Source organism: Podarcis cretensis, assembly GCF_951804945.1.
Source record: "Podarcis cretensis genome assembly, chromosome: 9".
Classification (NCBI taxonomy): domain Eukaryota; kingdom Metazoa; phylum Chordata; class Lepidosauria; order Squamata; family Lacertidae; genus Podarcis; species Podarcis cretensis.
In genome coordinates this window covers 74415302-74429892 of record NC_137178.1, presented here as the reverse complement: position 1 = coordinate 74429892, position 14591 = coordinate 74415302, and the positions used below count along the sequence as shown (strand labels likewise).

At 47.2% G+C, this 14591-nt stretch overlaps 1 protein-coding gene across 2 annotated transcripts in view; it reads left to right on the top strand.

Moving 5' to 3' along the window:
- STRA6 (signaling receptor and transporter of retinol STRA6) overlaps window positions 1–14591 on the top strand; it is a 51497-nt gene that overhangs the window by 24039 nt on the left and 12867 nt on the right. For both annotated transcript variants that reach the window (XM_079991587.1, XM_079991588.1), the window contains 4 exons: window positions 844–983; window positions 4337–4503; window positions 5032–5160; window positions 12618–12685. In XM_079991587.1, the coding sequence (XP_079847713.1) occupies window positions 844–983; window positions 4337–4503; window positions 5032–5160; window positions 12618–12685 (504 nt within the window). The remainder of the gene's footprint in view (window positions 1–843; window positions 984–4336; window positions 4504–5031; window positions 5161–12617; window positions 12686–14591) is intronic.

The following is a 14591-nucleotide window of genomic DNA, read 5'->3' as shown; positions in this document are numbered from 1 at the left end:
TGGAGTAGAGATTTGAACCCTGGTCTCTCCCAGGTCTTAGTCCAACATTCTAGCCACTATGCAACTAGTAAAATGGGTGTGTATACACCTGGGTAGGGAGGCTACTTCAAGCGGAGGGCCACATTCTCTTGTGAACAGCCTTCCAGGGGCCACATACTAGTGGGAGGAAAAAGTGACTCGTCCCACCCTCCTTCCAGAGAAGCAAGAGACATTGCCAGGGGAAGAGCAGGCTCTGTGAGGGATGTGGCAACAGGGACCATGGCATGGGCACACTTTCCAGGATTGCACTGTTGCACCTCTCTGTGCCCTTTGGTGGGAGGGGCAGCCCACAGCTCAGCGGTAGAGCACCTGCCTTGCATGCAGAAGGTCCCTGTCTCAATTGCGGTCGTCTCCGGAAAAGAGCCAGGTCGCAGGTGACACATAAGGGCCCTTCATTGCTCTAGATGCTGGACAGTCACTGCCAGTTAGAGCAGGAAATACTGCCTACGCGGCTATTGGGCCGTTTCCTAGGCCACCTGTTCAGTCATTCACACCTGCACATAACAAGTGAGCGTGAAAAGCTCAGGTGTATTTGGCTTCTCCTACCTGGGTGCCATTTTTGGAAACAACCAAAGTCATTTGTGCAGATTCTTGTCCATGCACAGCATGAATTCATTGAGCACACCCCATCGTTCCAAAAGCTGAACACTGATATGGTGTGGGTACACTTTAGTCTCCACTCTGGGCCTGCGGTGTGTCTGCAAGTCTGCAGGGTTTGTGGGGAGGGCAGCCCTTCTGCAGAGATGTTCCGCTGGTGCAAATGGGTCCTTTTTTTAATCATTCACGTCTTTGTTCCTCCTTAAGCCCTGTGCATTTCTTGGAAGAGGAAGGTCACAAGGGGCTCTCTGTGGCAGTTTTTGGCATCCTCTTCTCCTCCTTATGCATCCTGGTTCTTGATAGCGACCCTCTGCCCTTCATCTCCGGCTCCTCGACCCACAATCGAGGTAACACTGAAAGTTGTTGTTGTTGTTGTTGTTGTTGTTGTTGTTGTTGTTGTTGTTGTTGTTGTTGTTATTAATATCCTCCTTTTCACTAGACCAGGACTCAAGGCAGCTTACATAAATCAAAACAACCCAGATAAAATGTTGTTGTTGTTGTTGTTGTTGTTGTTGTTGTTGTTGTTGTTTAGTCGTTTAGTCGTGTCCGACTCTTCGTGACCCCATGGACCAGAGCACGCCAGGCACTTCTGTCTTCCACTGCCTCCCGCAGTTTGGTCAAATTCATGCTGGTAGCTTCGAGAACACTGTCCAACCATCTCGTCCTCTGCCATCCCCTTCTCCTTGTGCCCTCAATCTTTCCCAACATCAGGGTTTTTTCCAGGGAGTCTTCTCTTCTCATGAGGTGGTCAAAGTCTTGGAGCCTCAGCTTCAGGATCTGCCCTTCCAGTGAGCACTCAGGGCTGATTTCCTTCAGAATAGAGAGGTTTGGTCTTCTTGCAATCCATGGGACTCTCAAGAGTCTCCTCCAGCACCATAATTCAAAAGCATCAATTATTTGGTGATCAGCCTTCTTTATGGTCCAGCTCTCACTTCCATACATCACTACTGGCCAGATAAAATACAGAAAGCTAAAAACTTACACAAGAGAATCATTTAAAAGTAGTTAAACTCTAGTAGAATTAAAGTGATATAAAGCCAAATCTATTAAAACACAGATATTAAAAATGGCACAGCACTATAAAAAGCCCTTTCCTTTACAAAACAATTGATTCCTCAAAGCATGTCAGAACAGAGCCGTCTTCACCTCCCAATGGAAGGACCACAAGGAGGGAGCCAATCCAGCTTCTCCAGGAAGGGACTTCCAAAGTTGTCTGGGAGCAGCCACAAGGAAGGCCCTGCCCCATGTCCCCACCAAGCATGCCTGTGAGGGTGGCAGGACCAAGAGAAGCCCCCCCCCCAACCTCAGAGCACAGGCAGGTTTATATGGGAGAATACAGTCTTTCACAGAGCCTGGGCCTAAGCTGTATAGGACTTTATAGCCCTGTATAGTCATAACCAGGTTGCCTCCATGGGCACAGGAGAGACCCCTTCTTCAATGGCCTACTACACCATCCTTTTTAATTTTGTGTATTGTTTGCCACTCTGGAGACATTCAGGGCTCCAAAAGCTGCATTGTGTCTGCAAGATTTATACATTGAGAATGTGGAGAATGTGAAGACCCCTGCTGTATCAGAGCCAAGATCCAGCATCCGGATTCTTACAGTTGGCTCCAGGCAGAAAAGGCCCAAAATTGAGATAAATGCAACTTTTGAAGTATGTTATATATTGTTTCAGGAAGTGCAAATTAGGCAGAATCACCTTTAAATCTAAAGATGGTTCTGCCTAATTTGTGCTTCCTGAAACAACATATAATGTACTTCAAAAGTTGCATTTCTCTCAACTTTGCAATGCAAATGCATATTCTAGGGTAAAGTGTACATAAAATGTATATATCTGTTAAAATAGCATACAAAAATGTATTATGTATGGGGAAATGGAACCCCATTCGTTCGTTCATTCATTCATTCATTCCTTAGGTTTCTATACTGCCCTTCATCATAAGATCTCAGTTGCTCATATTAGGGGAAATGACCAATTGAGAGGGTCAGGTGAAAAAGGGGGGCCCTATCAGGCCCCCACCAGGCCAGCAGAATAAGTGCGCCCATTTCCCAGCTGCTGCCTCGACTCTCAAGCCTCCTGTTGCCGGCAGCTGCCTGGCTGCACACTTTGACAAAGCCTTTGCAGGGCTTGGGGTGGCAATGGCTAGGACTGATGGGAGGAGTCCTCTGAAATCTCTGAAGGGCACCAGGTTTGGAGAATCTGCCCCAGAGCTGACATATGTCACCCCTTCCATTTTAATATAATCATGTTTTGTTTCCGTTATCACAGAGCACTAGATGACTCTTAAGAGCTGCTCCATTGTGCAACTGTGTGTATGTGTGCACAGATTTAATGAACACACTGTGGACACACAATTTGCGTGGTTGGAGTTCCCCAGACATGGTGTAAATGGGTGTTTTTAAATATGAACACACACACCACTCATTAATCCTGCAGAGCTCAGCCATGGAGAATTCCTTATCTGTTCTATAGGGTGTTTCCTAAACTGATGTGGTAGCTGGAGGGCAGGAGGCTAGACCAGACCGTACATTTCCAGATCTCTCACCAAGGCATGGCTGGGAGCAATTTGGGAATGCCAGGAATCCATTTCGGGGCAATGCCCCACAAATGATGGAAGGGTTCAAAGGATAGATGGAAGCTCAGGAGAGGGAAGAAATTCAACTGAGTTCACATTTAAAGGTGAACCTGCCTGATTTACACTTCCTGAAACAATATGTAAACTGAAACACTGCTTTCTTTCTTTCTTTCTTTTTTAAAAAATTGCACTTCTCTTAATTGTGCAATTCAGAGCAAAAGTGTGTATATAAGACGAAAATGTGCATAAATGCATATATTAGTGAACAAATATCCTTGCTGCTGGGGGCAGTTGCTTGCAAGGATATGTACCGTACATTAGGAAAAAACAGCATACAGAAAATGTGTAATTAAGAGAAATAATCACTAAAATGCTGACAGGTTTTCATGAGGACTTTAAAAAAGAGAGAGAATTTGCAGTCTGATGTGTCAGTGCAGAGAACTAAACTTTAAGAAAGTGGACCTTTAAGCAATTTGCCCATCCCTATCATACAATCCTGGAACTGCAAAGTCCAAGCCCTTGCAATGCAGGAACCCCTAAACTAGAAGCCGGGACGCGGATGGTGCTGTGGGTTAAACCGCAGAGCCTAGGACTTGCCGATCAGAAGGTCGGCGGTTCGAATCCCCGCGACGGGGTGAGCTCCTGTTGCTCTGTCCCAGCTCCTGCCAACCTAGCAGTTCAAAAGCACTTCAAAGTGCAAGTAGATAAATAGGTACCGCTCCGGCGGGAAGGTAAACGGCGTTTCCGTGCGCTGCTCTGCTTCACCAGAAGCGGCTTAGTCATGCTGGCCACATGACCCGGAAGCTGTACGCTGGGTCCCTCGGCCAGTAAAGTGAGATGAGTGCCGCAACCCCAGAGTTGGCCATGACTGGACCTAATGGTCAGGTGTCCCTTTACCTTTACCTTAAACTAGAAGTCACACTGCCAAGGGAATAGCTTCCAAGGAGTTCTTTTGCATGGGGGAAACTGATGCAGCATCTTCAAGGGACGTTTGTGGGAGCCCCATCGCTGACTCCACCCTGCATGCTCTCGGCATGGCCTGCCTTGCTGAATTGCCTCTGTTTGTTGTCCAGCTGAGGCTCTTAACCTCTGCCCTTCTCTCCCCCTTGATCTCCCTCTCCAGAATACTGGAAGATCATGGCTTTGCTCTATTACCCTGCCTTCTACTACCCCTTAATTGCATGTGCTACGGTCAGGCACAGAGCTGGGTACTTCTTGGGCTGCCTGCTGTCCTGGTGCCATTGCGTGGTCCATCTCTGGCAGAAGGTGGAATGCCCTCAGTCGCCCAAGGTAAAGACAACCGGGGAGGCTTGGAAGGCCCTGAGGTTTGGTTGGCATGGGCCAGTTCTATATGGCTCCAAGGAGGAAGCCCGTTCCTGGAGAGACTGGCTGCTGCTTTGCAGGAGGGGCGGGCAAGAGGACCTACCCATGTTCTGAGCAATATATAATGCCCATAATGGCACCATAGCCGTGTGTGCCTGGCCCATCTTGCAGACCTCAAGACCCAACCGTTGGCAAAGAAAGGGCTTGCTGGGAATCAGGAGTGAGGCAAGGAGCCTCTTCAAGGGCTTTCAGCTCAGGATCTACTGATAGGGCGTGAAAGCAGAGGGCCCACCCGCAGGTGGGACCAGAGGCAATGAAAGGCAATCAACAAATTCTAGCATTGTCCCAACCTCCTCTTCCTCCCTGCTGGGTTCTGCAAGGGTTGTAGGAACTTGCTGGAGTTATCCAGCAGGGGGAGAGTTGTGTTTGTAATGGGATTTATAAGTTGAACACAGGTTTGTCTTTCTTGCAGCCATTCTTTTTGTCTCTGCTCAGATTTATAGGTACTATTCCCTGCTTTCTTATCTCCCCATCATCCTGTGCCTTGTGGTTTTGAGCCTTTGGTATCCTGCACAGCTTGTCAAGAGCTTCAGGGAGCAGAAGAGGAAGAAAGTGACGGTGGAGGTAAGGCATGGCAACATCCCTGGGTCAAACTAGAGGAAGATACGTCTCCGGGTGCTGGTGTAGACTGAGTGGAGCAGGGATGGGGAACCTCATCTCCTCCAGATGCTTAATTATAAGAGTACTTGCAAACCAATATATAACACACACATATGGTTTACACAACAATGAAAACACAAAAGTCGTACACAGTTAAAAACATTCAAAACAGACCACTATTAACCAAGGTGGAAAGATGCATTCTTAATTGCTTGCCCAGCAGAATAGAAAAGTTTCCAGTAGGTGTTTCATAGTGGGCACAGAAAGCATCTGCTGAATCTCCAGTGGCGGAGAGTTCCACAGGGCTAGGCCAATGACACTAAAGGCTCAGTTGCTTGTTGTTGTCAAGTGAGCTTCACCAACTTGGGTGAACCACATTCCTGCAGGTGATCTCAGTGGGATAGAAGGGTTCAGGCCATAGCTGTCAACCTTCCCTTTTTTGGCAGGAAATTCCCTTATTCCAGCGCCATTTCCCACTGCTATCCCAGATTGTTAGATATCCCGTAGACTGTCCCCGGGACAGGTGAGGCTGCTGATCCCTTATTTTCAAATCTGAAAGTTGACAGCTATGGTTCAGGCAAACCCTGGACCTAAGTTGTTTGGGGCTTTATAAATTAATGCTAGGACCTTACACCTGTCTCAGTAGTAGATGGGCAGCTAGTGCAACCTGGTCACAACATTTTGCACCAGCTGAAGCATCTGAACCAGGACCAAGGGCAGTTCCACACAGAGTCCATTGTGGTAGTTCAGCCTCAAGGCTTATGCGTGAACTACAATTCTGAGACTCCAACCCCCATTGGCCTCTGCTAGGATGTCCAAGGTTTGGGGTGATGGGAGTTGTGGTCCAACAAATCCCTAGAGGGCCACAGGCTCAGCCTCTTCATCCCTGGAACAGAAAGGACCTTAGCACAAGAAAACAGACATTCTGCAAAGCAAAAGCCTTACTTTATTCCTGGGACGTGGGGAGTGTGCATGGCTTTGTCACGAGGCCAGCGGTGGACAGAGCCCATCTTTCCTAACCATTGGCTATGCTGGCTTGGGCTGAAGGGAGCTGAGAGTCAGAAGGACAGAATAATTCTCAGGTAAGGAAGTGTTGGGAACATCAGCAGGCACCCTTTGTTTCAACTTTTAAATTCCTGATGGAAGCAGGCAGTGAAGAATACATTTTGCACAACTGTTAGCTGATTACTGATTTTAACGTTTTCATGCAGTTTTTACTGTATGGTTTTACATGCTCTTGTTGTAAACTGCTCTGATTGTTCTTATGAATAAAGGTAAAGGGACCCCTGACCATTAGGTCCAGTCGTGGCCGACTCTGGGGTTGTGGCGCTCATCTCGCTTTATTGGCCGAGGAGCTGGCGTACAGCTTCTGAGTCATGTGGCCAGCATGACTAAGCCGCTTCTGGCAAACCGGAGCAGCGCACGGAAACGCCGTTTACCTTCCTGCTGGAGCAGTACCTATTTATCTACTTGCACTTTGACATGCTTTCGAACTGCTAGGCTGGCAGGAGCAGGGACCGAGCAACAGGAGCTCACCCCGTCATGGGGATTCGAACCACTGACCTTCTGATCGGCAAGCCCTAAGCTCAGTGGTTTAACACACAGCGCCACCCGTGTCCCATTCTTATGAATAGTTGCATATAAATATACCAACTTGTGAGGGGGGGAAATACAACAGGTCTTGCCCTTGTTGAATTGGGGTTGAGTGGTGTAATGGGGTATGGGGTTGCTTGTGTGTAAGTCGCAAACTGCTCCGAGCTGAGTAGTTTGGTTAAAACTTTCCCCAGCCTGGACAGTCAGTACACCGTGACTGTCTCAATCACTGGCAGAATCCGTCAGTGGGCATTTCCTGAATTTCTTCCAACATAGAAGTTCTTTCACACCCAATCGCCGCCTGCCTTCTCTGCGCGAAACCTTTCTGCGCAGAGTGGGCGTCCCCAGAGGAGGTCCCGTGCTCTCCCCGCTGGCTTCTCTGGAAGAGTCCTGGAGCCTTCTCTCCGAAGTTCCCTCAGACTCCCCTTTCTCCCTGGCGTCACGTCTATTTCCTTCCCCAGCTGAGGCTTCCTCTCTCTCCTTGCTGGTTCCCTCTCCAGCATCCTTTTGGAGCCTTACCACCACCCTTGGCTCCGATGGCAGTTTCCTGACAAGTGGAATACAGGCAGGACAAGTGGAATACAGGCAGGAAGAGATGGTGTTGTGCTAAGGTATTACAGCAGAGCACGTGGACCTGTCTAACATTCCGACTCCCAACTGTTTCCATTACGAAACAGGTGCAAATTATGCAAGGCATTGCCAATATGTGGTGCATATTTTTGGAGTGAGCACAAATTTTGGATGCCGTACAGAAACAGAAAATGGAACCTGACCCACTTGGCAGTTCCTGAAATGTCATGGTGACATGCATGCCTGTATGCATTTAAAAATAACAAGTGTTTCATTTTCAAACACCTTTCTGCCCCATGATGTTCTGGCGGTGCAGAGTTTCTTTTGGTGGGGAGGAATGAGCTGTGCTCTTGTAATCACTTGATAGGCAATAGATTAAAGGTAAAGGGACCCCTGACCATTAGGTCCAGTTGTGACTGACTCTGGGGTTGTGGCGCTCATCTCGCTTTATTGGCTGAGGGAGCCAGCATTTGTCCGCAGACAGCTTCCGGGTCATGTGGCCAGCATGACCAAGCCGCTTCTGGCGAACCAGAGCAGCACACGGAAACGCCGTTTACCTTCCCGCCGGAGCGGTACCTATTTATCTACTTGCACTTTAACGTGCTTTTGAATTGCTAGGCTGGCAGGAGCAGGGACCGAGCAACGGGAGCTCACCCTGTCGTGGGGATTCGAACCGCCGACCTTCTGATTGGCAAGTCCTAGGCTCTGTGGTTTAACCACAGCGCCACCTGCGTCCCACTGGGCAATAGATTAAGCTGACACAACAAAATGGAGGAATTGTCTGGCCTGGGAACAAACAGCTTTCTAAGTTCCTAGCTCAGAAGTGGGGAAAACCTTGTGGCCATCCAAATACTGTTGACCAAGCCTCAGGGACTATGAAAAAGCTGTTGTCTTGCAACAGTGTGAAGCCAATGCAGTTCTCAGCTGCATTAATAGAAGTCTCATGTTCAGCCAAGGGAAGTTCTTGTTTTTATTATGTGTTTTGTGTTTTTATCATGTGTTTTTATGCTGTGAACTGCTCTGAGATCTTCAGATGAAGGGCAATATACAAATCTAATTTAATAATAATAGTTACAGGTAGGTAGCCATGCTGGTCTGCCATAGTCGAAACAAAATTTAAAAATTCCTTCCAGTAGCACCTTAGAGACCAACTAAGTTTGTTATTGGTATGAGCTTTCGTGTGCATACCAATAACAAACTTAGTTGGTCTCTAAGGTGCTGCTGGAAGGAATTTTTTAAATTTAATAATAATAATAATAAAGGTAAAGGGACCCCTGACCATTAGGTCCAGTCGCGGACGACTCTAGGGTTGCAGCGCTCATCTCGCTTTACTGGCCGAGGGAGCCGGCGTTTGTCCGCAGACAGCTTCTGGGTCATGTGGCCAGCATGACAAAGCCGCTTCTGGCAAACCAGAGCAGCGCAAGGAAAGACTGTTTACCTTCCCGCCAGAGTGGTACCTATTTATCTACTTGCACTTGATGTGCTTTCAAACTGCTAGGTTGGCAGGAGCAGGGACCGAGCAACGGGAGCTCACCCTGTCGCAGGGATTCGAACCGCTGACCTTCTGATCGGCAAGCCCTAGGCTCTGTGGTTTAGACCACAGCGCCACCCATGTCTGAATAATAATAATAATAATATTCCCATTCTATTCTGCCTTGGTCAGACCACACCTGACCACCACAGGAATGTGTGCAGAGGAGGGCAACCAAGATGACCAAGCCTTATGAGGAACAATAGAGGGAGTTGGAGATGTTTGGCCTTGAAAAGAGGAGACTCAGGGGAGAAAGGAGAGTCATCTTCAAATATCAAAGAGGAGGATGGAGGAAGCTGGTTTTCTGCTGCTCTGGAGGGCAGAACCCAAACCAGTGGATTCAAATTGCAAGGAAGGGGATTCCAGCTAAAGCTTAGGAAGAACTTCCTGCGAATAAGAGCTGTTTGACAATGGATCATATTCACTCAGTCCTCAGAAGGTGGTGGACTCTCTTTCCTTGGAGGTTTTTAAGCAGAGGCTGGATGACCATCTGTCAGGCATCCTTTCGCTGTGATTCCTCAATGAGCCTTGGGGTCCCTTCTGATTCTACAATCCTGTGATTCCCTTCCCAAGGCCGACTCTAATTGAGGTGCCCTCAGCTTACAGGGTGTGTGGGAAAGACAATTTGGCTCTTGGGGGGGCGGGGACAATAATCTGCTTTTTTGTTGTTGTTGTTGAAATCTAAACCACTTAGCTCAAGAAGATTTGAGTTTCTGAATGTTTCCTATTCAGAGCCTTACAGTGGAAGGAGGAGAGTGAGTGTTTGGCAACAGAATCATAATCCAAACGATTGGCACAGGGTTTTTATTTTAAGAAAGAAAGCTCTATTTAAAAATAAATAAATAATCGATAGAAGCCCAAATCTGCACTTGGATTTTAGGGCTTAGCCCAATCCACAACTCTGGGATAAGGAGTCGGGAACAGAACATTCCTTCTTATTCCACTTCAGATATTTGTGCAGATCTCCAGCTGGGATCCTGCAACAACCTTGTGTAGTGACAGACCCACTCCTCTCCCCACGATAATTAGCACCTCCGCAACTGCGATCACAAAGGCTGGCGAGGCATATGGGAATTATGCAAGGCATTTTTAAATAGGTTGCAGAAGTCGGGTGCTTCTTAAAAAATATAAGAAGTGTGTTGAGGATGTTGCGGCACCCGTACGCTGGGTCTTTTCTGGGTTGGCGCAAGCAAGAGCATACCCTGACTTTCAGTGGCAAAGAGAGAGGTCACCAACAGAGCTTCACTCAAAGTAGATCTAATATAAACACAATAAATAAATATATCATGGGTGTCTTTGCTACATATCACAGCCTGCATGTTGGTGGGTAGCCTTTCACAATATGGTTTTGCTTCCTGCGGGAAGATGCTGGAACAATCAGCTATGAGCCTCTTCCTGAATCACTGCCTTGCCAACCCACCGTGGTGCCAGTCCTTGCCCACTGACTGTAGCGTCAGATAGTGACTTGAATGTGTGAATGAGACATCGCAGATTAATCAGCGCAGATGGTAGCATTTCTGGAGGGGCTCAGAATTCAGAGAACGTGGTTCAACTCTTCTATGATTCTATGTAGAAGATCCCAACTTCAATCCCCAGTATCTTCATGCAGGGCCAGGAAATAATCCTTTCGGGAATGCTAGAGAGTCATGGCAAGTTAGTGGAGAGTCTCACTGGAGAGACAGTGTGGTGTAGTGGTTAGAGTGTCAGACTAGGACCTGGAAGAGGCCAGGGTTCAAATCACCCACTCGGTGCCAGTCACTGCCTTTCAGCCTAACTTGCCTTGCAGAGTTGTTATGCGGATTGAGAGAGCCTTGTATGCTACACTGAGCTCATTGGGCGGCAGAGTAGGTTATAAATGCAATAAATTATAATTATACTAATTTTGCCCTTTTGAAAAGATGCAGCTCCTACCATATTATCCCCAATCAAAGCACATTTGCCACATTGCAATTGAAGGGCAAGCCTACTAAAACGTTTCCTCTACAGCACTAGAGACACCTGGCCAGGCAGCGCATGAATTTTCCTGTACAATTGGTGGTCTTCTCCTTTAATTCAAAGAGACTTTTTACTTGAGCCACATTCCCTGGAGACCATATTTTCTGGTCCTTCTGGTCCTCAAGGGAATAATTGGAGAATCCTGTGTGGTCTTTGCCCCAGCCCCCTTTGCTTTTTAATTTATTCTTCATCTCATCCTCCTTCCTTGCCCTGATTTCCCAGGTGGTGTCTGCCATCAAATATCTCTTGGATGAATTGCTTGCATTTTCTCTCTGGCCCCAGACAGCCAGCAGAATCTCAAGATGGGGCTTGTCACGTTAGTACTCCATGGCTCAAGCTCAGACTCGGACTGGCTCCTGGGTTGCGGTAGCCCTTGGCAAAGTGTTTTCCTGATGGAGCAAATGGCCATTTTGATTTTCCACAATTCCCACAATGCAGCGCTGGCCCTGGGGCATTGCGGGGGCTTATAGGGTTGCTTGCTCCTGCAGCCATTGGGTGTGCCTACAGCCAGAAGCCCAGGGCAGAGAAAGCTGGGTGCCCCCGCAGCTGTCGAAGGGTGCCAGTTTCCTATACCAGGCCTGCTATAAACCCAAGCAGTTATTGAGCCGATGATGGCCAAGGACCTAACAAGAATGTGCAGCAGGGGTGATTATTGGAGCTGTCAGTTAATTCATTTTCCAACTAATTAACTATTCATTTTGCAAATTGCAAAACTGCACATGTTTGTCATGTTCATAATTAATGGGCTTTTACAGGTGTGCACCTAATATTCTTTTAATGTGCAAAGCGGCCTCTTACATTTTTGCAACAGCCCCTTTAGCTATGTGAAAATTGAGTCGAACCGATGGATTGATTGAGACCATTGTACCTTTTCAACAGGGGCATTTTGGGGCGGAAGTGGGGTGTTTCCAAGGCCCAGTTACACAACAATGGCTTAAAAGCCAAATCAGAGTGAGGGCAATGCTTTCTGCCATTACACTGAATGGGCAAGCATTTTCATGCCATTTCACAGCCCTGCGGAGCAACTGCCCAACTGGAGTTGTGTTTTGCAGCCCCTGCTTTGGTGTGGTCTGGCTTTCAAGACCACCCAGCCTGGCTGGTGAGCTGAATTTGGCTTACTAAATGGCAATTGTGCCAGCCTAGGTCTTCTGAGCCCCTGATCCCTTGCCCCTTTCCCTAAACACACACACACACACACACACACACTTAAAAAAAGGAAGAATACATAGTTTATGTGGTGGGCTGGGCATGCTGTGAAATGCAGATGCTTCTGCAAATGTTCCCCACCCCCCTATTCTAAATTTTCTCTGGAACTTCCATACTTATAAATTAGCAAATTGGTGCTATGAAGCTGTACCCCAAATCCTTTAAGTACGCAGCAAGGTTCCTACTTTCCCCTTATATTTCAAATGCTGTCTGTAGACCTGTAGATTTGGAAGGGACCCAAAGCGTGATCTAGGTCCTTGTGTCCCCCCCCCCAAAAAAAAAATCAGGAATCACAGCTAAGAGAGCATGGCTTAATCTGGAGATGTGGTCACATTCACACAATACCTTTAAAACACTCTAGTACTACTAAAACAGGGAACTCTAGCTCTGTTGGGTGAATACCGTTGGGGTGGAAGCTATGCCAATTGAAGTGGCTTTAGAGCACTTTCAGTGGGGGGGGGGGGGGAGATGCAACCTTGCACCAAAAATTCATGTGGAATAATCAGTCTTTTGTGTCTGTTTTAAGCTGCCGGGGAGTGGCTATTACGAAGACTATCTGAAGAATATCCTGGCAAAAAGGACGCCAAATAAAAGGTAAAACCTCTCTCTCTCTCTCTCTCTCTCTCTCTCTCTCTCACACACACACACACACACACACACACACACACACACACAGCCTGCCTTTCATTCAGCAAAACCGCATCCCAAAATCTGGAGATGAATGGGAACTGGAATGGGGGTGAGTGGGCAAGTTGGCCACAGAATATCCCTTATCTTGTTTCATCTTTTTTGTAAACCGCTTTTAGGGTTGTTGTTGTTTTAAACAACAACAACAACAACACACCAAGCCATGAGTAAATTTTATAACATAAATAAAAATAAGAATAACGTGGCTCTCTATCTGGCCCAAGCCACGCTCCTTGCTGGCCCCAATCCACACCCTCCTCTAGTGCATATCCCCTCCCAGAGAGCTTGACCTATGATCACATGTCTGGGTTGGCTGAATGGAGCCATGAGCATAGAAACCTCTGGCTTTTGCAGGCTGTATGGTAGTCTATTATACCAAGGCAACAGTAGCTCCACCCACTTTTTAAATAAATTAATCAATATGAAGCAAGAAAGGCGAATTAAAGACAACACATTATTAGGTTAACAACAACAGACACACAACAAGCAGGTATGATAAAAAATAGAAGGCTGAATATAATTTTAAACTTAGAGTAAAATAAAGCCCCTTACTGTCATGGGTGGAATGGATCATATATTGTTGAATCAATCAAATGCAGTGATAAGCAAAGGGAGGGGGGACGTACCCTGTTCTTCCCTATGGGCATAAGTAGTAAAATCAAAGCAGACATCTGGGAATCCATCCTTTTTACGTTATCCGTTGGAACTGTGTGGTTTGTTGGTTACTTTCCTACTAGCGGAGAGCTGCGCGAAGCCCGAAGCCTGGGGGGCGCTGAGCTCAGCGCGCCCCAGGCTTCGGGGTGCAGGCAGCTCTCCCACGGCTTGCGGAGAGCTTCCTGAAGCCTGGAGAGCGAGAGGGATCAGTGCGCACCGATTCTCCCGCTCTCCAGGCTTCAGCGAAAGCCTGCATTCGCCCCATAGGACGCACACACATTTCCCCTTCATTTTTGGAGGGGAAAAAGTGCGTCCTATAGGGCGAAAAATGCGGTAAATCAAGCTCCCAAACTTTGGAACTGCCACATCCACTTTTGATAGGTTTGAAAAATAATATTGGTTTGTTTATAGTTCATAGATAGATAGATAGATAGATAGATAGATAGATAGATAGAGTGGTACCTTGGGTTACAGACGGTTCAGGTTACAGACACTTCAAGTTACAGACTCCGCTAACCCAGAAATAGTACCTCGGGTTAAGAACTTTGCTTCAGGATGAGAACAGAAATTGCACAGCAGCAGGAGGCCCCATTAGTTAAAGTGGTACCTTGGGTTAAGAACAGTTTCAGGTTAAGAACAGACCTCCAGAACGAATCAAGTTCTTAACCTGAGGTACCACTGTAGATTAGATAGATAGATAGATAGATAGATAGATAGATAGATAGATATAGATAGATGAGTAAAAAATATAGCTTGAAGGCTGGAGCTAACCCACTGTCCACTGCCTCTCTCATTTGCTAGCATTGCTAAAAAAGTAACATAAAATGCACTGGAGTCCCATTGGTAAAGTGGAAAAAAGGTTATTTGCTTCCAGTTACATACTTCACATTCCCAAGAATGGCTTCGGATTCTAAGAATACGCCACGAGAGGTTGTGTCATGGCTGCCTCGTGCAGAAGAGAGAAAGAATGAGAGCGAGCAGCAGAAAGGGGTGCAGCCTGGGTGTGAAGTGGGAAAGCACAAAGTGTATTTTCCCAGACTGTCTGCTAGTGCTGGAGGCATGCAAGGCTGCTTATACCCAGCAAAAGTTGTCAATGAGGCATTGTGGCCCTCAGCCTGAAAAGGGTCCCTCGTGTCTTGGTGTGTTTGTGTGTGTGCCT